At 33.9% G+C, this 21,394-nt stretch overlaps 1 protein-coding gene across 1 annotated transcript; it reads left to right on the plus strand.

The window, feature by feature from the left end:
* The first annotated feature begins 2,529 nt into the window (after positions 1–2,529).
* Positions 2,530–20,419, plus strand: LOC148305868 (segmentation polarity homeobox protein engrailed-like). Its single transcript, XM_088265959.1, has 3 exons — positions 2,530–4,063; positions 19,215–19,342; positions 19,960–20,419. The coding sequence occupies exons 1-3, from the start codon at positions 3,127–3,129 to the stop codon at positions 20,197–20,199; spliced, it is 1,305 nt and encodes a 434-aa protein (XP_088122085.1). The 5' UTR covers positions 2,530–3,126; the 3' UTR covers positions 20,200–20,419.
* Positions 20,420–21,394: the final 975 nt, after the last annotated feature.

Consider the following 21,394-nt stretch of genomic DNA (forward strand, 5'->3'; position numbering starts at 1 on the left):
CAAATTAAACGCCAAATCAATAAATACAATGAATAGTCACCGATATTTATTTTGTCCCCTCTGGGAATCGAGCACGTGATCTTTAGTGCAGTCGCCAAATGCGCTAACCGCTGGGCACGATTGCAATCAGCATATATAGTAACAACTTTAATGTGCAAAGGCAAATAGCCACAAGTTTAAAACAGTAGATTTGAGATAAACGCGTTTATAGTAAACTTAAAGTGATGGTTTTTGCCAAAACATGTCGCTCACTCCTTTCAACAACGCCATATATCAAAAATCGTAATTTTTTAGTTGTGTATGTTTTCGGAATGCCTTGAAAATGTACTATATCCCAGCAAAAGCGGCATATTTTTAACCTAATATATACCCGCTACAGGGCAGAAAGTGTTGTTTTGTCATTATGAAGAAAAGGTATTGTTTAATTATTTTTTTAAATATACTAAATATTTTTCAAATGGAGAAAAAACATTCAGGTTTTACCTAAAAAGATCTGTTGCACAGTAAAAAGTTCAATAATTGGCTTGATATTTATTTTTAATACATTATATTATATTTTTAAACTTTAAAAACGATCTCCTGAAAAATCAAGTTTTTTTGATTTATGACGTTTTTGAAAGGAGTGAGCGATGTATCAAATTAAAACAATTTGCAGCTATTTGGATAATGAACATCTCGGTAAAGAAAAGAGATAGTTCTTAAACTTTAAAAAAGTTTTTTGATATAAATGACGTTGTTGAAAAGAGTGAGCGATGTATCAAATTAATACAATTTTGGATAATGAATATCTCGGTAAAGGAAGAGATACTTAGAACAAAATCTGTGATTGTATATGATAGAGGCCAGTTATAATAATGCTTTGAACAGCGTTACGCCAAACAGCCGCAACTTGAGTTACGGCTAGTTGCCTTTACATTAGAGCTGACCTCTTTACATGAATTTGTCGTGAAAACAAAGCGCCCTATGTGTGACAGTTCACGCCATCTTGGACCAAGGTGTTCACGATGGCACGCAATGCGAATTAATTCAAAATGCCCGATTACGGAGAGACGTGTGCAATTATGGAACATGCTCCTTACAAGAGAACAAGCTCGAACAGGCTGTTAACCCTTGATAGCTGTATTCGCACACACATATAGGACGGCTGTCCAAAATCAAAACACAGTAAGGGACATTTTTTTGTAGTACTTACGTTTTTTTTTGCATTTTTGTACTTTTGGGTATTAGAATCTACAAACTTATAACGTAATACAAAAAAAATGTCCCCTACTGTGTTAAAACAGGACAGTCGAGGATGTATATATTTATATATATATATATATATATATATATATATATATATATATATATATATATATATATATATATATATATATATATATATATATATATATATATATATATAAATATATATTTACATTTTTTTCCTTATCTGCACCCCGATGGTGCATAGGGCACTGCAACGTATAAACGCAGTGTTATCTTGATCGCAAACACATGAAGGAAAGATGATCGGCCCTCCGCTTCAAGTACCCGTCCAGTTTTGAATAAATATTTTTATTTTTATTTTTTTCAAAACATATTACATACGTAAGTCATATATATAATATTCCCGATGAGTAATTTGTATTTCTCATTTTGGGACATGGGATTAAGGTTAACAAGACTGGAACACAAATAATAAAGTTACAATTTTTTTTTTAAATAACCAAAACTAATTTATGGCAACAGGAATAATAAATAGGCATAAGAAGCATATTCAAAAGAAATAAATGAGAAAAACATCAGGTAAGAAGCATATTTAAAATAAACAGAAAATTAAACAAATGAGAATATATAAAAACACAAGTGAAAAAATCACTTATATTTATTTCACACCCCTGGGAATCGAACCCGGGACCTCCAGCACTGTAACCGAGCGTGCTGACCATTACGTGGCCAAAAAATAAATAAATAAATGTAAAAAAAAACACAAATTAAAATTTCAAATAAAACTTTTAACTGTTTTTTTTATCGTTGAATTATTTGTTAATATAATAATCCCAAAGCAAAAAAATAAGTATTAATTGAATATTGGTCCAATCGCGCCAAAAATATAACTGGTTTAGTGACGTCATAGCCGTTTAAATTGCAACGTTTCAATTATGTCGAGTTCCTTATTTCGATTTCCTTATGCAACATAATCCGCGAAACGAGTTTCAGATTCAAATATCAAATCGATACTAAATTATATGTACATTTAAAATAATATCTTTATCTGCTGTAATTGCATAATCGTCTAAATTATTATTTATAATAATGTCATAAGTCTTGGCGAAAAATTTTCCCCGTAAGATCAAAACTCCAACAAAGTAATGTCATATTTAGTCGGTGAGCTCCGCCCACAACGTACTGAATATCCCCCGTCTCTTTCCGACGCCGTGGGAGAGAACGAGACGTGTGTATGTTTAGTGATGTGCCTGCCACGGGGTACCGCCGGGTAGGCGCGGCCTGGCCCCGCTCTACGGTCGGTAAAACAAGCTGTCAGTCGCTAATATAGTTATACCTTCCGTGTCATGTAGGCAGCATGTCTGCGCGCTCTCTCTGCTCCAACACGCTTCAATTAAGTCGATTTTGAGACTTTTCGAACTGTTTAAGCTGCCATCCGCCAAGTTTCGACTCGGCGACAGCTTCCGCGCTACATCAAACGGAATATAAACAAGTTTGAAGTGAAAAAACTCAAGTTATTTGGATGTTTTTGTGTTCGTGATCGCTGACTCAGTTTGAAAATTGTATAGTCTAACTAATTGTTCAATCATAGACACTAGAGATATAAAAAATAAGAATTTTGATCAAATTAAGTGATAATTTAAAACATTTTAGTATCTTTTTTAGTGTTACTAAATAAACTATATCTTAATTAAAGGTTGTGCGATTTGACGTATTGATTTTTTAAGACATTTTAGCCTGTGTGGGTGCTTCATACATGTGATTGATCTAGCGACGCTACCAGGAGTTCATAAATAATTTATAATTCATTTCAAGGCGGCATTAAATCATCAATTGCTCGCGTCGAAGTCAAGAGTGTTTATTTATTTACGACCGTATCAAGTGACAGCTCATTACGCATGATTCATACGACCAATTATGGCTTTCGAAGATAGGCTGTCGCCAAACCAAGCCACGACTCCTTCGAACGACTCCAGTTCGCCTGACCATAAAATCCCAGATCCGAGTGACAGGAATCTAAAGCCGTACACTTGTGCGACGATGTCAACGAAGTGCGAACGATCCAATTCCCCAATCGTAAACGTTCGCACATTCAATTCATCTTTTGCGAGACACCCTCCGATCGAGATGTTGCAAAACCCTGTTATGAACGCCTTCCACCCTTCGCCGATGCTGTACAACCCTTACTACAACCCGTTTCTGATGAGCTCCATCCCAATCAACCCAGAATACCTTCGACAGTTGAACAACAACGTCATTTTTCCGATTGTCGACGCCAAACCGATGGTACGTCACGAAACCGTCGGAGACAACAATCTCAGAGAGTTGGACAGGCCTGCCGACATCACGGACGAACAAGAAGACTTGAATTTCTCCATATCGAACATATTAAAACCGGAATTTGGGATAAACGCCCTGAAAAAAGCTACCAACAAGATCGAAGGACCAAAATTTGGAGGGCCGACTAATAGTATCTTGTATAAGCCGTACGATTTGGCCAAGAATGCTCAAAACCCGGAAAAAGATCATGATTTCCAGGAAAGTCCATTCAAGTCAGCGCCGCTGGGCAGTTTGTGCAATACCGTATCGCAGATAGGCAGCAAGAACTTCATCTCGAAGCCGAAGATTGATCCAAAGCACGCCTTTTCGAACTCTTTCTCCACCTCCAAGGACGATCTGAGCAGCATCAGACGGCCGGACTCTGCCAACTCCTCGATCTCCACTTCTTCCTCGAACGTGTCCTCCCAGCAGGGTCTGGCCACCGGGTCTGACGACGCCAAGAGCGGCGACACCGGCAGCCAGCAGTGGCCAGCATGGGTGTACTGCACGAGATACAGCGATCGACCGAGCTCAGGTAAATATTACACTTTTCATTAATTGATTCGGCAGTCACTTTGTGGTAAAATCTATCCATTTTTAATTAATGTTTTACTTAGTAAATACCACTATTACACTATCATTATAAAATTATTATTTGACATCTCATCAAAGATATAGAAGAGTATGAAAGTCTGGGCATTTACGGGGCTGACGACCGTCATAGGCTAGTTTTTAGCGATCACGTGTAACATTCACCAATTCTACCCAATATTGACAACCACACCATTCAAATTCTTGGAAGTTGTATTTATATATGAATCACTTTACGAACATTGTTCTTGAATCACTAGAACTTCACTAGAGACATCTATTGGTGAGATGAAAAGAAGCATTTTATTGAGCAGAAACTCTTTTAGGTATTAGTAGGTAGGTAAGTATGTGAGGCTCGAATCCTGGATTATAATTACATACGTTTTATTGTAGTTTATAAATTTCAATTTATTTAAGCTTATAATTTGACCGGTTAAAATTTATTTACAACATTTTGAGTGTGTCTAAATAAGTACTAGTTCACGTATAATAGAAAACATAATTGGTGAATGTTACACGCGTGTAAAGTGATCTTTTAAGCCTATGACGGTCGTAAGCACCGTAAATGCACAGACTTCCATATTCTTCTTCATCTTTGTTGGGAGAACAGTAATCTTACCGATTTCTTTTGATTACAATAATGATAGAACAGTTGAATATACGCAATTATTTTCAGTCCAATTTTTTTTTATAAAACGGAAAAGTGTAATCTTGCGGTATATTTTAAGGGAGGTTTTGATACAAAAAGACCAGTTGTCAATTGGTGCTATTCTGTACCCCTATGTATAGAAGTGAAGTATGAAGTTGGCAAAAGAAGAATGAAAGTAGACTGAATCCAATATCTCAGTGCGGCAAAACCATGTATGGTAGATGTATGTATTAATTTTTAAATCAAACACTGTTTTTTTGAGTCTACTAAGATGTATTTTACTAAAAAAAAACACATTAAAATTGATATTGCTACAATTCGGCTGTCCAAACTAAAAAAAACACAGTAAGGTACATTTTTTTGTGATACATTTTTTTTGCATTTTTGGACTAAATAGAATCTACTTAGACCAAAAATGCAAAAAAAACGTAGGTACCTACTACGAAACAAATGTCCCTTACTGTGTTTTGAGTTTGGACAGCCGAATTGTTTCGCCTAGTTATTACATTAATTGTATCTAGCTTCAAAACATGAATTTTATCACAATTACCATGTAAATAGATTCTTCCTTTCCCATAAAATAAATATAAAAATACGTTTCTACATGCCCCATTAACTATTGTTGTCTCCCGTAAATATTACTACACATGTTAAAACTATTACCTAAGAACCTAGAATTGTAAAGCTACATAAGGACCGGCAGTCCATTTAATCTTCACATTCGTTTGAAAATGCCATAACTAGGAAAAACAATTCGCCCACTCCCTTTCAAGAACGTCATAAAACAAAAAAACTTGATTTTTCAGGAGAACGTTTTTAAAGTTTAAAAATATAATACAATGTATTAAAAATAAATATCAAGCCACTTTTTGAACTTTTTACTGTGCAACAGATCTTTTTAGGTAAAACCTGAAGGTTTTTTCTTCATTTGAAAAATATTTAGTATGTTTAAAAAAAGAATTAAACATTACATTTTCTTCAAAATGCAAAAACAACACTTTCTGCCCTGTAGCGGGTAAATATTAAGTTAAAAATATGCCACTTTTGCTGGGATATAGTACATTTTCTGGGTATTCCGAAAACATGCAAGACTGAAAATTGACGATCTTTGATTTATGACGTTCTTGAAAGGAGTGAACGAATTGTCACAAGATTAATTTTTATGTGTTATTTTTAATAAAATACAACTTAGTAGACTCAATAAATCTGTTTTTGATTTAAAAATTAATACATATATTAAAATGGAGTTCTACAAATTAAACGCTAAATCAATAAATATGCTAGATGTTCCAATGGTGATATGAGGAAAGGGTGCAAGGCTGAGATGAGCATTATCCATCACCTTTCCTTTGTGTATTTTACGATCAAGATAACACTGTTTCTATATTATGCTAAGCACCATTGAATGCGAATAGGTTAAGAGAAAAAGAAAATATGTATTTAATGTAACATTTTGAGTGTGTCCAAATACTTGTTCAATAATCTGGACTATCTCCAATTAGACATTTTGTCCGCCTCCGTAGTGTAATGGTCAGCACGCTCGGCTACCATTCTGGAGGTCCCGGGTTCGATTCCCAGGGAGGGCCAAATAAATATAAGTGATTTTTTTCACTATAATATTTATTCAATATTACCCTGGACTGGTACCTGAAGCGGAGGACCGATCACCTTTCCTTCATGTGTAAACGATCAAGATATCACTGCGTTTATATGAAGCAGTGCCTTATGCACCATTGGGGTGCGGATAAGGGTTTTTATTTATTTTTTTATATCTCCAATTATCGGAGTTATTTTTCATATTATTTTTTGACATCTCGTCAAAGATGAAGAAGAATATGGAAGTCTTCAAGTGATCACTTAAACCAGCCTATGACGGTCGTCAGCCCCGTGAATTCCCAGACTTCCATATTCCTCTTCATCTTTGATGAGAAGTCAAAAAATAATATGTATTTAATGAATTAATCAGTAGTTATTACAGAATAGCACCATTGATAAATTACAAAGCCTACGCAATTTTTTTAGAAACTTCCGTCTTTTACCCTTATAAACGTATTTACGCAGCCTGACCATTATAAATGGAGGATAGAACGCCTAGATAGAAAATGGTATCAAAACGAATATATAAGTGGAGAAAACTAAATTTGAAAACAAGGAATTGGAAACGCATAAAATATTGTGATAATTCTCGTATTTGCTTTGAAGACCTGTACTTAATCAATAATTCATCTGTAATTACCGCTTCCCTCAATGATTACCGTGCATTATACGTCGGTAAGTGCATACACTTACCGGTAATTTTCGAAAGGATTGTCATTTTCCGTTTATACGACTGTTTCCCGTACTGCTAACTAGCAGAGTAAAGCCCCTTACAACGCTGATATGGAGACCGTTATACAGGGGGTAAATGCCTTATGGTTATGCCTGTAGGAAGAGCTACCGCTATGTTGAACATTATCACATTGGATATTGATCTGTTCCATGTGTCCGAAGGAGTCTTCCGAAGCGGGATTCTTCTGCACCTTTAAGTCTTCTTGCTTACTTTTAATATATACGCCTTGAATATTGTTTGTTATGTATATATTAATTGTTTTTTGTTGAAAATTTAATAATTGAAATTAAAAATGTTTTTAAATTGCATTCTTACGCCTCCGGTGTGTAAAAGTTAACATGCTCGGCTTCTATTCTGGAGGTCCCGGGTCGATTCCCAGGATGGGGCCCAAATAAATATACTAACATACTTAAGTGATTTTTAACATTAATTTTTATTCAATATTATCCTGGACTGGTTTCTGAAGTGCAAAGCTAATCACTTTTTCATCACGTGTTAACGTTAGATCAAGGTAACACTACGTTTGTATGACGCTGTACCCTATGCACCATTGGGTGCGGTTAAGGGTTAGAAATTTTTTTCAAATTTAATAATGACTAATTTTAGTCATTTTTGCTGGTTAAAAAATGTAAACTAACTAACTAACTAACCATCGCGCCGCTTCCCAGCAGGAGGCAGAGAGAATAGAACGCCACACCACTCTGTCTGAAAACATTATTCGCCTCTTCCACGTTAATGCATCTCCTCATACATACCCGCCGATTAATTCGACTCCTGACTTAACCACTTCACAGTATTTGGCATACCTGATCACGCTAAGTTTCTCTCGGTCTTTCTCTGCTCGTTTTTTTTTACCGTTTTTTTTTCACATCTCAACACACCTTTCATAATTTTAACGAAAATGCTTATTTCAACTATGCATTCTTTCTTTTTTTCAACATTCGAACTTCTATCTTGTATCGTTTTGCCTCGCATTCGTCTGAAGGATCGCATTTCGACTGGATGCAGTCTAGTTTCATCCTCCTTCATGCTTCACTTCCAAATATTATGGTTAAAACCAGGACTCCGTTGTGTACGGGAGAAATACGTAGTTGTCAAAAGAAGGATGAAATTCCAACTACAATCGCCCTATAAATGGTTAAAATTTCAAACTTTAACCCCCAATAGCGTCCCTCCGATAGCGCGGTGCCTGTCTCGACGCTGTAGGGGGTTTTACCATACTTGTTGTATGGTCGTTGCGGTTTGGGCCAGACAGACATCCCCTCCGAGTAATGACAGCATAATTTCTTCATTACTGACAGCTGTTTCGCCCGATGCACTCGTCATACGCGCAGACATTCGCGATTGCATAAGTGCAACGCTTGACAATGCAAACAGAGCTTTGTTCAAGCTGTAGGCCTGTTCCGGTGACGGTGAATAACGATTATATTTAAAAGTATAAATAAAATGAATGATAATTTTTTTTTTGACATCTCATCAAAGATGAGGAAGAATATGGAAGTCTGGGCATTTACGGGGCTGACGACCGTCATAGGCTTGTTTAAATGATTTTTTTATTATTATTTTTATTAATTTAACTAACTAACTAACTAACTAACCATCACGCCGCTTCCCCACAGGGGTAGGCAGAGAGAATAGAGCGCCACACCACTCTGTCCTTGCAAACATTCTTCGCCTCTTCCACGTTCATGCATCTCCTCATACATACCCGCCGATTGTTACGACTCCTAACCTGACCACTTTCAAGTATTTGGCATACCTGATCGTGCCATGTTTTTCTCGGTCTTCCTCTGGTTCTTTTCCCACTAACATTCGCCTCATGAATTTGTTTTACCGTTCTTTCCTCACTCATTCGTTCTACATGTCCAAACCATCTCAACACACCTTTCTTATATATTTGAAATATTTATACATATGGAAAACTTTTATATTTTGATTCGCTGTGCCTCTCCAAAAAAGAGACTGAGCTCTTGTGCTTGGAGAGGGACTTACACTCAAGGTTTAATGTTGTATAATAAATGGTATACTTAATAGTATTTTTTATATATTTTTATGTTATGAGCTTTAATTTTGTCTTCAGTATTTTTAAATTATCATTTTTTTTAATTTCTTTAGGGTTTTATTGAAATGTTTAATTGCCAAATAGTTTTGTTGAAATTGCTTAGTGTGGCATTTTGGAATAGAAAAATCTAGTGATCTTTCTAAATCCAATCATAGATGGCAGTTGTGAACTCAATCATGGAACGTCATGAGATTGGTCATACATATATCGATCACTGCTTTCACCAATGTCATATATCAAAATACTTGATTTTTCAGGAGATCGTTTTTAAAGTTTAAAAATATAATTAAATGTATTGAAAATAAATATCAAGCCACTTATTGAACTTTTTACTGTGCAACAGATCTTTTTAGGTAAAACCTGAACGTTTTTCTCCATTTGAAAAATATTTAGTATATTTAAAAAAAATAATTAAACAATACCTTTTCTGCAAAATGCAAAAACAATACTTTCTGCCCTGTAGCGGGTAAATATTAAGTTAAAAATATGCCGCTTTTGCTGGGATATAGTACATTTTCTGAGCATTCCGAAAACATGCACAACTAAAAATTGACGATATTTGATATATGTTGTTCTTGAAAGGAGTGAGCAATATGTTTGACACTAAAAATTTGAGTAGTGTGATTGTCAATCATCGGTAGAATGTTACACGTCTATAAAGTCATCTATTAACCAGCCTATGACAAGTCATAAGCCCTGTATATATATTTTTTTTTTTAATTTTTACATCACAAAAAAATTGACTAGTGTGATTGTCAATCATTGGTAAAATGGTAAATGTTACACGCGTATAAAGTGATCACTTAGCCAGAGAATGACAGGTTGCAAGCTCTTTAAATACCCAGACATTCACACTCTTCTTCATCTATGTTGAGATGAAAAAAATGTTAAATTTGTATTGTTTGTTTTATTAACTCCCATCGGGTTTTAGAACCGGATTTCTTTATATGGACAGTCTAGTTCGCAGCCACTCGACCAACGGTAATTATCCTACCTTTACAGGCAGACCTTAATAGAACTTGTTCTCTCCATTCCGTCCGCAATCAGTGGTGCATTGGGCACTGCCCATATGACCCAAAACCGGTTTATGCAACCCGGCACTGCACCATATAAACGCAGTGTTATCTTGAGCGATAACGTATGAAGGAAAGGTGATCAGCCCTGAAAAAATCACTTATATTTATTTGACCCCCCCTGGGAATCGAACCCGGGGCATCCAGAACGGTAGCCGAGCGTGCTGACCATTACACTACGGAGGTGGAGTTGCATTAACTTGTCACATATATGTGGTGTGGTAACCAGTCTGATGATGTCGGTAACGACGAAACCCGGTCGCTGGTCAAATAAAAAATAAAGTGGAAAAGCTAAAAATATTGGTTTTAATCTAATAATATATTACATATATGTGGATTTGTGTAGGTACCTACTGTCCGTATTAGTAGTACTAACTTTTTAGATAACTTTTTATTAAATTTCATAATGATTACATACGCGTCTTCTTCTTCTAAATGTTTTTTTCACATCAAATTGGATGTTTTACAAAATAAATATGAGACCACAATATGACGCAGTGCCCTATGCACCATCGGGGTGCGGATAAGGGTTTGAATGAAAAAATGAATAATGAAAATAAATATCTCGGACTCTTCTAAATTAAATTATCTATTTTTTAAAGACCAGTTTTATCAGAGCTTTTTTCTTCTTCTGGGAATCGAACCGAGGGTCTTCATCGCGGTGCCCAAATGCTACCTAATCTAACCGCTACACCACCGGGTTTTGTATATTATTTTGTGTATAAATAAACCATAAATATGGATATTCTTCGATAATTCTTGTACGGGCTATATTTCTAGCATCACATCGTAATTCATACTTTAAGTGCTTTTTCTAAAGATGTCTCTGCGTCAGGAGAGCCCCCCTCCACCTAAATTTCCTGTTAACAGCTCGTTAAGTGACTGCCATCAACAATCGGTCGCTTTCGACACTTACATCCATCGACAGACCCACTGTGATTCTTATTTCGGTAGCCACGAAATGATATTTTAACATTGTAAACAAAAAGATGCGAAAAGTGGTCTATATCAATGATTTATTATGGTCAGGCGTGACACCAGGCGGGTTTGGTTATGTATATATATATATATATATATATATATATATATATATATATATATATATATATATATATATATATGTATATATATATATATATATATATATATATATATATATATATATATATATATATTTACATATATATATATATATATATATATATATATATATATATATATATATTTCTATATATATATATATATATATATATATATATATATATATATATATATATATATATATATATATATATATATATATATATATATATATATATATATATTTACATATAGCCTTGTTAGAATGCAGTGCCCTATGCACCATCAGTTGAGAATAAGGATTAGTACAAGAAGTGGTAGGCATGTTTCGTCATCATACATGCTTTATATGCAAAGTTTGTCAATGTATCAATTCGGCCGATTCGGTCAATTCTACCAATTCGGCCAATTCGGCAAATTCGACCAATTCGGTCAATTCGGTCAATTCGGCAAATTTGACCGATTCGGTCAATTCGGCCAATTCGGCCAATTCGATCAATTCGGCCAATTCGGCCAATTCGGCCAATTCGGCCAATTCGGCCAATTCAGCCATTTAGACGAAATATGTATACACATTTATATTGGACTGGTACCTACCTGTCTGCTTTCAATTAAAGCATATGTAAAGCTTTCTGAAATATTGTAAATTATGGGTGAATATTGCACGCGCCTAATGTGATCACTCAAACCAGCCAATATACGGTTTACAAAAACCTAGACTTTTGTGATATCGAAATAACGCTATATAAATTATCCAAATTTATTATTATCATCACAATGGAATTCTTCATCAATGATGGACACATCGTCTCTGTTGAGACAATCGTTATATTTTAAATTTGTGAAGAAAATTTTGACACACTCCAATACACCGTATTTCAACGGCTAGACGTACCGATATAGCCTTGTATGATTTACGACGGTATTAGGAGCGCATACATACAGAGGAGGTGTCGAAATGGAATAAAAAATGTGATGCATTAAAACAGTGTCGACGGAAAACACATTTTGATGTTAACACGTTCGATAATTGCCACTTTTATAACCGCATCTACAGACAGGCGTCTGCGAGTTGCGCTTCATTAACAAAACATGAATAACACCAATAAATCATAATACAATATGTCAACAATGAGTGAAATTCAGTTTTCAAAATATTTATAGTAAAAATATTTGAGTATATCACGTTGTTTTTTGACATCTCATCAAAGATGAATAAGAATATGGAAGCCTGGGCATTAACGGGGCTGACGACCGTCATAGGCTGATATAAGTGATCACTTTACACACTTGTAACATTCACCAATTCTACCCATTATTGACAACCACACTACTCAAATTCTTGGAAGTTATATATATATATATATATATATATATATATATATATATATATATATATATATATATATATATATATATATATATATATATATATATATATATATATATATATATATATATATATATATATATATATATCTATTTGAACCAATTTTGAAGCATTGTTCTTGAATCACTAGAACTTTACTAGAGACATCTATTGGTGAGATGAAAAGTATAGGAAATAGGTATATGAATATAAATATTAAGACGCACTCAAAATGTTGCTAATGGTGTTTTGCTGATAATGGGGGTGACGTAATTTCACGGTTTGAATGGGAATATTTTCCATGGGTTTGATTGGCCGAAATTTCTCCCAGGGGAGGTGCTATATAAGGGTGTGTGTATTGTAAATATTATATCATTTCATCCCTTACAAATATCCCTTTAAATTGTGTTCATTATCTATCATACAAGAGGGTGAAAACCGTTTTATTCGGTGAGAGAATGCATCATAGTTATTATCCAGTTCTTACTGCTACCCTCACGCTGTTTACTGCAGGGGTAGGCAGAGAGGATGGAACGCCACACTCGTCTGCCCTGACTGATATACTATCCTTCACATCCATACGTCTAGTCACACAACAACGTCATACCATATATCAAAAAACTTGATTTTCCAGGAGATCGGTTTTTTAATTTAAAAATATAATAAAATATGTTAAAAATAAATATCAAGCCACTGATTGAACTTTTTACTGTACAACAGATCTTTTTAGGTAATTCCTGAATGTTTTTTCTCCATTTGATGTAGTTTATTTTAAAAAAATACAGTTTTACGACTTTGATTAATATATCTAGTATTCAACATAATTGAATAGTTTGTCAATCATGGGTAGGATTGGTGAATATTACACTGTGTAAAATGATCACTTAAACCGGCCTATGACGGCCATAAGCTCCGTAAATGCCCAGACTCAAATATTCTTCTTCATCTATGCTGAGATGTAAAAAAAACAATTTGAAAAGTAACTCTTATAATTGGAAATAATCCAGATTTGAAAACAAGTATTTCGAAACAATCAAAATGTTATTTTAAACCTGACCACCTTCTTCATCTATGTTGAGATGTCGAAAAATAATACTTTATAAATAATTAATAAAAGCCACTTATTAATTTATTTTTGTTTGGCTCACCGCTAACGTTTCGCAATTGAATAACGCACAGCTGATATTTGGGGGTGTTTTTATCAACCCTGCCCTTAAGGGAGTATCGGCTGTTAAATACCTCAGTTACAGACCCCACGAGTGTTTGGAGGGACCCCATAACGGCTTTAGATTAATTCCGAAACACGGGGATGAGCCCCCCACCCCTGTACGGATAGCGAGGGATGAAAAACGTTATACGCTATTAGTGGTTTATCAATTTGCCTAGCCGAAACGCGCTGTTGAATTATTTAGGGGATGTTATCAAACCAAATGCAGGAGGGTGTGTTGTGTTTACATGTAATACTGAAGAGAAAACGCAAGGGTTCATAAACAGGCGGTGCAGGCAATTTTTATTATTAAATTATTGATTTGGACACACTCAAAATGTTATCCAAATATAACATTTTGAGTGAGTCCAAATACTTAGAAATCTGGATTGTCTCCAATTAGAAGTTATTTTAAAACTCAACATATATTAAGTTTAAGCATTTACAAGGCTTACAACCGTAATATGCTGGTTTAAGTGATATGAGTAGAAGTAGAAACAGAAATATAATCATTTAAAGTCCTCCAATTTCACTCTAAAATAGGGACCTTTTTCTAACGTTAAATACTACAATACAGTGAATACGCGCGGAGCAGGTTACTCGTGAAACTATGCAATAAATTAGAGTACAATATTATCTGTGTTCCTATGTCTCATAACTATTGTAGAAACAGAATTATAATCATTTAAAGTCCTCCAATTTCACTCTAAAATAGGGACCTTTTTCTAACGTTAAATACTACAATACAGTGAATACGCGCGGAGCAGGTTACTCGTGAAACTATGCAATAAATTAGAGTACAATATTATCTGTGTTCCTATGTCTTATAACTATTGTAGAAACAGAATTATAATCATTTAAAGTCCTCCAATTTCACTCTAAAATAGGGACCTTTTTCTAACGTTAAATACTACAATACAGTGAATACGCGCGGAGCAGGTTACTCGTGAAACTATGCAATAAATTAGAGTACAATATTATCTGTGTTCCTATGTCTTATAACTATTGTAGAAACAGAATTATAATCATTTAAAGTCCTCCATTTTCACTCTAAAATAGGGACCTTTTTCTAACGTTAAATACTACAATACAGTGAATACGCGCGGAGCAGGTTACTCGTGAAACTATGCAATAAATTAGAGTACAATATTATCTGTGTTCCTATGTCTTATAACTATTGTAGAAACAGAATTATAATCATTTAAAGTCCTCCAATTTCACTCTAAAATAGGGACCTTTTTCTAACGTTAAATACTACAATACAGTGAATACGCGCGGAGCAGGTTACTCGTGAAACTATGCAATAAATTAGAGTACAATATTATCTGTGTTCCTATGTCTTATAACTATTGTAGAAACAGAATTATAATCATTTAAAGTCCTCCAATTTCACTCTAAAATAGGGACCTTTTTCTAACGTTAAATACTACAATACAGTGAATACGCGCGGAGCAGGTTACTCGTGAAACTATGCAATAAATTAGAGTACAATATTATCTGTGTTCCTATGTCTTATAACTATTGTAGAAACAGAATTATAATCATTTAAAGTCCTCCAATTTCACTCTAAAATAGGGACCTTTTTCTAACGTTAAATACTACAATACAGTGAATACGCGCGGAGCAGGTTACTCGTGAAACTATGCAATAAATTAGAGTACAATATTATCTGTGTTCCTATGTCTTATAACTATTGTAGAAACAGAATTATAATCATTTAAAGTCCTCCAATTTCACTCTAAAATAGGGACCTTTTTCTAACGTTAAATACTACAATACAGTGAATACGCGCGGAGCAGGTTACTCGTGAAACTATGCAATAAATTAGAGTACAATATTATCTGTGTTCCTATGTCTTATAACTATTGTAGAAACAGAATTATAATCATTTAAAGTCCTCCAATTTCACTCTAAAATAGGGACCTTTTTCTAACGTTAAATACTACAATACAGTGAATACGCGCGGAGCAGGTTACTCGTGAAACTATGCAATAAATTAGAGTACAATATTATCTGTGTTCCTATGTCTTATAACTATTGTAGAAACAGAATTATAATCATTTAAAGTCCTCCAATTTCACTCTAAAATAGGGACCTTTTTCTAACGTTAAATACTACAATACAGTGAATACGCGCGGAGCAGGTTACTCGTGAAACTATGCAATAAATTAGAGTACAATATTATCTGTGTTCCTATGTCTTATAACTATTGTAGAAACAGAATTATAATCATTTAAAGTCCTCCAATTTCACTCTAAAATAGGGACCTTTTTCTAACGTTAAATACTACAATACAGTGAATACGCGCGGAGCAGGTTACTCGTGAAACTATGCAATAAATTAGAGTACAATATTATCTGTGTTCCTATGTCTTATAACTATTGTAGAAACAGAATTATAATCATTTAAAGTCCTCCAATTTCACTCTAAAATAGGGACCTTTTTCTAACGTTAAATACTTCAATACAGTGAATACGCGCGGAGCAGGTTACTCGTGAAACTATGCAATAAATTAGAGTACAATATTATCTGTGTTCCTATGTCTTATAACTATTGTAGAAACAGAATTATAATCATTTAAAGTCCTCCAATTTCACTCTAAAATAGGGACCTTTTTCTAACGTTAAATACTACAATACAGTGAATACGCGCGGAGCAGGTTACTCGTGAAACTATGCAATAAATTAGAGTACAATATTATCTGTGTTCCTATGTCTTATAACTATTGTAGAAACAGAATTATAATCATTTAAAGTCCTCCAATTTCACTCTAAAATAGGGACCTTTTTCTAACGTTAAATACTACAATACAGTGAATACGCGCGGAGCAGGTTACTCGTGAAACTATGCAATAAATTAGAGTACAATATTATCTGTGTTCCTATGTCTTATAACTATTGTAGAAACAGAATTATAATCATTTAAAGTCCTCCAATTTCACTCTAAAATAGGGACCTTTTTCTAACGTTAAATACTACAATACAGTGAATACGCGCGGAGCAGGTTACTCGTGAAACTATGCAATAAATTAGAGTACAATATTATCTGTGTTCCTATGTCTTATAACTATTGTAGAAACAGAATTATAATCATTTAAATATATACGTATCCACTGTATTGTAGTATTTAGTTTAATATATGTACATATGTTACAAAGGGGGTAACTAACATACATACGTAGAGCTGACAGCATGACAGGGAAGTAATTCGTTTTACAATCGTTTCGTTGAATACACATGACCTTTCACGAACATCACTGAAGAAATAAAAGTAAAACTCTCTTTAATAAAAATGCAAAAAAACTCAAATACATGGTGGCGCAAAATAATTTGCAAATGACGTCATATCGTAGTCATGCAGGAGAAAATGACCAAGTGCATTTTTTACAAAAACGTGATCATTGTCTATTTGATATCTTACTAGCTTAATATATCCATGAAAATAATAAAAGAAAATGGATTTTAAACTTGGAAGTATAATATATTGACTTGGTAAAAATGACTAACTGCATTGATGTTTATTTTGTTGCCAAGCAAAAGTGACTTAAATGGCTCTCCTGGACATTTTACGTTTGTTAGTTGGGCACTTTCTCCTGTATGACTACTATATATATATATATATATATATATATATATATATATATATATATATATATATATATATATATATATATATATATATATATATATATATATATATATATATATATATATATATATATATAACAAGAAAAACTAGATTATTGTAACTGCAGACAGTTGTTAGAACTCCATTTAGAATTGTAGGGTAATATGTATGTATATCCAAAATTAAACAAGGTTATAGTATTGAATTCTACTTTTATTTACATATATTTTCGTCCTATCAAGACATCATTGTGTCTGATAATGTCATAATAAGACGAAACGCGTCACATATTATCATATATATATGTAAATAAAAGTAGAATTCAATCCAATATCTTGTTTAATTTTGAATATATTACCCAACAATACGAAATACCAGCTTCGAATATCACTTCGAGAAATCTCCACACCCGGAAAGTCAAGAATTCAAGTGTTTTGGGTTGCTGGCGTCACCCCACGAATATCCACAGCTGTTATTGCGTTACTGTGGTAACGTTATTGCTTCACAAGTACCCAAACCATAGTTCGAATTCCGCAGGATCAAATTTTATAAGAAAATAACACGTGGTTGGTGAAAACAGGATTTTTAATGGACATTGTTTTAAGTTTTCTCAGACAAATGTGTGGAAAGTCGTTGTATGACAGAATCAAAAATAAAGATACCTACATATGAGAAAGGGATGTAAGGGTGATATGGAGATCATATTATTTTTTGACATCTCATCACAGATGAAGAAGAATATGGAAGTCTGGGCATTTACGGGGCTTACGACCGTCATAGGCTGGTTTAAGTGATCACTTTACACACGTGTAACATTCACCAATTCTACCCATGATTGACAACGACATTACTCAAATTCTTGGAAGTTCTGATCCACATGATCTAATTTCAAAATATTGTTCTTGAATCACTAGAATTTCACTAGAGACATCTTTTGGTGAGATGAAAAGAAGCTTTTTATTAAGCAAATTATTTTCTCTTATATTAGTATGTGAGATTCGAATCCTGGATTATAATCACACACATGAGAAACGCCAGAAAACATCATTTTTAATATTATTATTTTAGCTTATAATTTGACCAGTTAATTAATTTACAACATTTTGAGTGTGTCCAAGTACTAGTTCATAAGTCTAGATTATCTCCAATTATAGGAGTTATTTTTTATGTTATTCTCGACATCTGAACAAAGATGAAGAAGAATGCAAGACTTGATTTGTCAAAAAATAATATGAAAAATAACTCCTGTAATTGGAGATAATCCAGATTTGTGAACAAGTATTTGGACACTCTCAAAATGTTGTAAAGTTCTTTAACATTTTTTTGACACCTTTACATAGATGTAGAAGAATATGGAAGTCTGGTCTTAGGCTTGGTTAAGTGATCACTTTACACACGTGTAACATTCACCAATTCTACCCATTATTCATCACGTTAATGATCGCGATCAATGATCACGTTAGTTTTACTAATCACCTGTTGACGAAAACATTATGTAGTTTTTTAAACAAGTTGTGTGTCATTCCACAAAAAAAAACCAAAAAAAAATAGAATTATAGAAGTATTTTATACAAAATATAATTAAATAAATAATAATCTGACAGAGTAGTGTGGGGTTATATTCTTTCTGCCCGCTCAGCGGTTAGTTAGTAAGCTAGAATGACAGTCCTCATGTTTCTAACTGTATGTTTGTCCGCAGGTCCTAGGTCCAGAAGGACCAAGAAGCCGAAGCAGCCTACTGTTGGTCCAGCAGTCGCAGCATCCACCCTGGCAGAAGATAAACGACCCAGAACAGCTTTCAGCAGTTCGCAGTTAGCAAGACTGAAGGTAAGACTGAAATTCTCACTTCTCCATCTTATTCCTTATTACCGAGGGTTGTGACCCTTGTGGAAGCAACGACTCTTCTCCAGTTATCCCTTGCCTGCGCTGCACGTAGCTCCAACCACCGAGGTGCCTGCTGCTGCCTTAACTCCATTGGTCCATCGTGTGGGGATCTTCCTCTTACTCTCTTTCGATTGATATACAGGTGGATAATTAGTTAATTTGTTTTTCTAAACTTGACCATAGATGGTGTCACACATTTCAATCATTTTATGATGAAAAAAGGTGTAGTAATGAAAAAAGTTTAGAATAAAAAAATAATCAAAAATATAAAAATTCAAACAAAAAACAAACTCATAAAATACAAAAAAAACACACAAAAAAGCAACAAATAAAGTAACAAACTCAAAAAACACAAAAACACAAAATGAAACAAACAAAACAAAAACAAACAAAAAAAAGAAACAAAAAAACAAATACAAAAAACACAGAATAAAGACAAAAAAAAACAAAAAGTAGGCAAAAACAAGCAAAACATAAAAAAAAGCAAATGGAATGTTTTGAAAGGCATTTATTTTGTAATATTGATTAAAGATTCTAATTTTTTTGTTTTTTTTTCGCAGAATGAATTCGCCGAAAATCGCTATCTGAACGAGAGAAGGCGTCAGCAGCTTTCTGGGGAACTGGGTCTAAACGAGGCTCAGATCAAGATCTGGTTCCAAAACAAGAGAGCCAAGATCAAGAAGGCCACAGGACAGAAGAACCCTCTGGCGCTGCAGCTGATGGCCCAGGGTCTGTACAACCATGGCACCGCCAGCTGTTCCGAGGGAGAAGAGGAGGAGGACATGATCCAGGTGGCGTGAAGAGAGACAGACAGCTTGGATAAGAGAGATGTTGATGGGTTCAAATGGGAGATGTTGCTTCTAGCAACAAGCAACAAAGATCATCACTGATGTTCTTGAATTCTGTGGTTCTGGACCATTTTGAAGTCAGGAAGCACTTTTAACCAAAGAAAAAATTCGCGGCATATCAAAAGTAAAAATTTAAAACACGTACAAAGATAACTTCTATTCAAAATAAAAATTTTAGCAAGTTAAAAATGCATTTTTAGAATGCTTTTCGCAAATACTTTGTGGCACATTTTATAAACTTTATAAAATGAAACAACTTTGTTTTAACCACTTTTTTATTATTATTAGTACACTTTAACCTACCAGTTTCGACAAGAAACTTGTCATCATCAGGGTTATTGAAATTCTAAAACATTAAAATACTCATAATTAATTACATTCCCTGATCAGTTTTTGGTAAGGTAATGTTAATAATTAGTATTTTAATGTTTTAGAATTTAACAAACCCTGATGATGAAAAGGTTCTTGTCGAAACCGGTAGGTTAAAGTATACTAATTATAAAAAAGTGGTTAAAACAAAGTTGTTTAATTTTATAAAGTTAACAAATGCATTAATTTAAAAAAAATACATAAATACACCTATCAAACATTTTGTGGCGAAAATTATTTGATGTGACACCCGAGCTTCGATAAACTTGATAGTTTTACAAATTTCAGAGATATTAGGCTATTATTTCACAAAGCTACTTTTTTATTTTTAAAATATGCATTTTTAGCTCTTTGGCTAATAAGTTTGCCGACCGCTTATCTAAAATAATTCAACGATTGCTTTGAAATTTCGACACAACCACGCGTCGCTGTGGTTCAGTCTTCATTAAATGAAAAAAAAAGTAGAGAAAAACGCGTTTGGGTATGTAGTATTTAGGCAGCCGTTAAGAAACACACCATCTTCTACGATCAACGTTCAGAGTTGCGTGTGTTGCTGTTACGCTCAACAGATGGCGCTGCCATAGCGGTAGTACCATGTTTATACACAAACATGATTTGACGCTAAAATCGTCCGAATGGACTGTAATTTGTATATATTTGGAGCGGAAATCGCTTGACTGTTTATGTATGTATTAATTTTTTTTTTTATCCTTTTTGTATGTAAGCAATCATTATAGTACAAATTCTTGCAATATTTCTTGTAAATAATTAAATAAAT

This window comes from Brachycentrus maculatus, unplaced genomic scaffold (genome assembly GCF_059751285.1).
Source record: "Brachycentrus maculatus isolate JH-2025_06_01 unplaced genomic scaffold, ASM5975128v1 h1tg000259l, whole genome shotgun sequence".
Lineage (NCBI taxonomy): Eukaryota > Metazoa > Arthropoda > Insecta > Trichoptera > Brachycentridae > Brachycentrus > Brachycentrus maculatus.